At 63.8% G+C, this 4,543-nt stretch overlaps 1 protein-coding gene across 1 annotated transcript; it reads left to right on the forward strand.

Moving 5' to 3' along the window:
- Nucleotides 1–3,015: 3,015 nt before the first annotated feature.
- Nucleotides 3,016–4,041, forward strand: EMIHUDRAFT_245049 (hypothetical protein; the record flags this gene model as incomplete). Its single annotated transcript, XM_005768875.1, has 2 exons — nt 3,016–3,390; nt 3,658–4,041. 2 exons carry the CDS (start codon nt 3,016–3,018, stop codon nt 4,039–4,041), a joined length of 759 nt encoding a protein of 252 aa, XP_005768932.1.
- Between the last annotated feature and the right edge of the window lie 502 nt (nt 4,042–4,543).

Genomic DNA, 4,543 nt, shown 5'->3' on the forward strand with positions numbered 1-4,543 from the left:
GGAGGAGGCGAGGTGCTCTTTGCCACTGGCGGCTCGCCGCCGCTGCTCGCGGCGGCGGCCGGAGGAGGCCCTCGCGACGGGGCCCTCGCGTGCCTGACCGCAAACAGTGCGGCCGCCGCTGCCTGTTCGTCGTGTTCGGCTTCACCGCTCCCGGGAGTCGCGGCGGCGGTGATGGGGATTGGTTCGTGAATCATTGCGGCGGACGAGCAGGCGATGACATGGGACATTTCGATGAAAGGGAGGGAAAGCACGCTGCAATAGACCGGCGCAAAGCGCCATAGCCCGTATTTTCTTCTCAATAACAAGGTCTGTGAAGTGTGCTCCCCCCCCCCCCCCCCTGCGAGCTTGTTGTGTGTGTGTGCGCTTGTTGTGTGTGTGTGTGTGTGTGTGTGTGTGTGTGTGTGTGTGTGTGTGTGTGTGTGTGTGTGTGAGATTTTTAGCAATACCAAACAACTCTAACACTCATGTGTGTGTGTGTGTGTGTGTGTGTGTGTGTGTGTGTGTGTGTGTGTGTGTGTGTGTGTGTGTGTGTGTGTGTGTGTGTGTGTGTGTGTGTGTGTGTGTGTGTGTGTGTGTACACACGTCCCTGCCTTCCAGCCCTCCTGATCTGTCTCCCCCCATCCCCAGGCGCCAGGGAGGGCCTCCAGGGCTCAACTCTCTCTCATATGCCAGCGCGCAGCGCGCGCCCTCTCTCTCTCTCGGGGCAGAGCGCCAATGAATGCCATTGCCATTTTGCCACGAGAGTCGAGACTCGAGAGTGTGTGTCTCGGGTCTCGCGCACCTCCAAACGATCGGCGCCGAATCGGAACCGCTCCTCGAGCGTCAGAGGGTCATAAGAGGCCACGTACTCCTGGCACCCTGCATCCATTACGTTGGCAAAGAGCGTGCCGTCGGGCGCAGCAGCGACGGCAAAACAGCGCTCGCCCACCTCTGCTAGCGTGAGCAGCGCTCCATCGTCGGTCGGTTAGCTGCAGGCGACGAAGCCCGTCGACTCGTGTAAAACCCGAAACTCTACGAGCTCCTCGTGCGGTAGCCTCTTCAGGCGGAGGGCGAGGCGATCCATCGACGAGCGCGGCGAGGCCGGCGGTGAGGAGTCACCGAGCCGCTGCCTCCCTTTCGCCTTTACAAAAAGATTAATGATGTCAAAAGAAAGGCCGCAGGGGGTCGGGGCACCCCGCTCGAACAGCTTCCCAAGGACCGGCCGCTCCTCAATGCCTCCCTTCACGCTCTGGCTCGCCCCGCCGCCGCGGCGGATCATCACCGACGGCGCACAGCGTCCACAGTCGGCCGTCGCGCCGGCGCATTCGCCTGAGCAGCAGGCTCCCGCGCCGCGGGCGGCGGCAGCATGGCTTCTCGGCTTCAACCACGGTGCGCTGGGCCTGGGCTACCAGTTGGAGAACTTTGGCTACGTGTGCTAGTGAGCTGTGCAAAATACTCGTGGAGTGGCGACTTTTATAGTGGCATTACGTGATCAACAAAGTACCATATTTGTCGGGTTCCGTGTCTGGTTGGCGACAGAGTAAAGTTCACCTTAGAAAGCATCCCCAGGTTTACATCCGCTACTCGGCCATACTCAGTGCTACTCCCACATGATCAGTGCTCTGTCACCTTGCGAGAAGGCACTCGCGAGGCAAAACACGATGCGCCACAGGAGATGTGCGAGAGAGAGTGCACTGACCACTGTGCAGTGTGCAGTGTGCAGTGTGCAGACGGTGCAGGCTGCAGCGAGAGTGCCGGTGCGCTTCCCCGTCTATCTGCCCCTCTCCAACATGTGGGCGGCGCGAAGCGCCAAGCGGGCAGAGGGAGGAGCGCGCGACCGCAGAGTGAACCGCCGGGGCGGGCGCCAGGCGGCTCCGCTGAGATATCGCACTACAAAGCTCTCTCTAGCACATGAGGTAGGTCGTCTTGTTGCTGCCACCTTTGCATTCGTACGGTCCGTCCCCGTCGGCTGTGGACGGAACGTACTTGCAGGGCATTGCAAAGTTGTCCTGCTGGATGTAAATTTCCGTGCACTCTGCTTGGTCCGCCTCGATGTAAGTCGGATCAGTGCTCCAATCAAGTGCCTGGCCGCACCAGTCGCCGTTGGTGACGGGGGCGGCCAAAACCACAAAGGAGGGGACGCCACAGGCGCCGTTGCGGAGCGTGTACTTTTGGTACGACGAGTCGAGGCAGTGCATACCCGTCGTGGCCTCGCTCGGATCGGCGGAGTCGAACTCCACCTCCACGCAGGCCGTGCCATCGCAGCAGTCATCATCGGCACGGCACGGGTCGCCGCCAAGCCCGGGGGGGATGCAGGGGATTGCGATTGGCGTCGGGAGCGGTGTCGGCGTTGGGGCTGATGGAGGCGGGAAGGGCGGCGGCGAGGGCGGCGGCGGTGGCTGCGGCGGCGGCGGCGGCGGGGAGGGCGGAGGTGGCGGAGCTGGGGAGACGAGAGCTCTTTTCGTGTTGTCGTCGAGATCTGAATACCACCTCTCGGGAGGAGCGTTTGAGGTGATCACGACTCGTCGGCATTGGGGATATGCATACCTGTCCAGCAGGGTGAGGAGCAGATCGACAGGCAATTCGCCGCAGTAATCATCGAGAATGACGTCGGCCTGGGCCCCTGTATTGGCGCAGGCATGTCCGACTACCAGTACACCTATACACGTCGCTGCCGGTCATTTGATCTGCGCGAGTCGTCTTGCCCGTGAACACGTGCACCTCAGGAACCTGCCAGGTCGCACCGACTGAGGCCGCCATAATCCGTCACTTTGGCCCGTCGCCAAGGCGGCGGTCGTCAGAGAGATGCCACGTCGACTGGGCTGTCACTTCGAAGCGACTGCTGCTTGGAAGTTTCCAAAGACCGTCATTTGGAACTTTCCCGGCTTCCAAGTGACGGAAAAGCGACGGATTTGTCGGGGAGTGACGGCCGCCGCAGCCAGGCAGGCCGAAACGGAGGTAGGCGGCGTCAGCTGAGATCGTACGCGGTACTCGAGTAGTCTTTTTCTGGCCGACCAGCAGGGCCAGCGTGCCGACATGCAGCGGCTGCGCCGCCTCCTGCCGCCTGCTCCGCTCGCCGGGCTTCAGCGCCACTGCTTTGCTGGCGTCGTCGGCTTTGCGGGAGGCGCCACGCTAGGCCTTGTCGGGTGGGGCGGCGGCCAGATGATCATTCCAGGGATGACGCACCAGTACATGGCGCTCAACCAGCTTGCGGCCACGGGCGTCTCGCTCTTCTCCCTGTCGCTCTCCAGCATCAGCAGCTCCGTGCGCTTTGCGACGAGCGACAGCGCCTGCCTGGTCACCGCAGCCTCGATCGCGATACCGTCCATCGTCACGGCGCGGTTCGGCACGCAGCTAGCGAGCCGGCTGTCAAACGATGCGCTCGAGTTCGCCTTCAACAGCCTCTCGCTGGTGATGATCCCGACCCACCTCTACATCCAGCAGCGGCGCCACGCCCAGCAGCTCGCGCAGCCGCCTCCTCCCACGAGCACGGGCGCAGCCGCCGGCGCCGCCGGCGCGCCCGCCGCCGAGCGGCTGCCGCTTCGGCGGCGATCGACGGCGCGGTGCACGCTCACGAGTCATCGGCACGCCTCCGGGGCGGGAGGGGAGACCGGACAGCGCGTGCCGGAGCCTCGCGCCGACAGCTGGCCAGCGCGGCTCGCAGCTGCGGCGCGCGAGGCCCGGCCGCTCGACGTGGCATTCGGGTGCCTCTCCGGCGGCGTGTCGGCGCTGATGGGGGTGGGCGGCCTCCCCTTCACGATGTCGTACCTCACCGCGTGCACCGACTTGCCACACCACCTCGTGCAGGGCACCGCGCAGTGCGCGTGCGCCCCGAGCGCGCTCACGTCTGCGGTGAGCAGGATACACGCGGTGCCGCTGGGTACAGCTGCGGCGGTCGCGGCGGGCGGTGTGGCCGGTGCCACCGCCGGCGCGACCGCCGCGCTGCACCTCTCGGAGGAGCGGCTGCGCGAACTCTTCATGCTCAGCCTCCTAGTCCTCGGGGGCAGCGCCTGCCGCCGCGCTGTGATCAACCTGCAGAGCATGTACCGAAAGAGAACTTAGGGGCGTCCGTACACACACGTGTTGTCTCTTTACAAAAGCTGTCACACAGCGCTCGCGGTCGCGCGACAAGAAAACGACATCGACAAACAACGCCAAATCGCCATCGCCGAAACGAGCGACCACCAGTCGCGGACGGCGCGGGGTGGTGTGTTAGAGCCGTGTTCGAGCGATTTAATGAGCCACTGTGCACTGATGATGGTGTGATGAGAGCCACAACCCACATCAGCCGCGCGCCGCGCGGTGGCCAAGGGTTCCTCTCCGTCAGTGTGGCCATAGCGTGCAGCACGGCGGCCTCTGGCCTGCCTCGTGGGCCTGAGCAGGTGCCCGCTGCATCCCAATCATTCGCACATAGCACTCGGAGACGGGAGCCCATCACATAGTCAAAGCACAACCAGGTCGGAGCAATAAAAGCGATTAAATCGACGCGGGGCGGAGCCTCGCTCGATTCCCCAAGGTACAAGTAGGCCGTATGATTGGCCGTTTGGCCGTGCAGATAGACAGA

The sequence above is a fragment of the Emiliania huxleyi genome (assembly GCF_000372725.1).
Source record: "Emiliania huxleyi CCMP1516 unplaced genomic scaffold EMIHUscaffold_444, whole genome shotgun sequence".
Classification (NCBI taxonomy): Eukaryota; Haptophyta; order Isochrysidales; family Noelaerhabdaceae; genus Emiliania; species Emiliania huxleyi.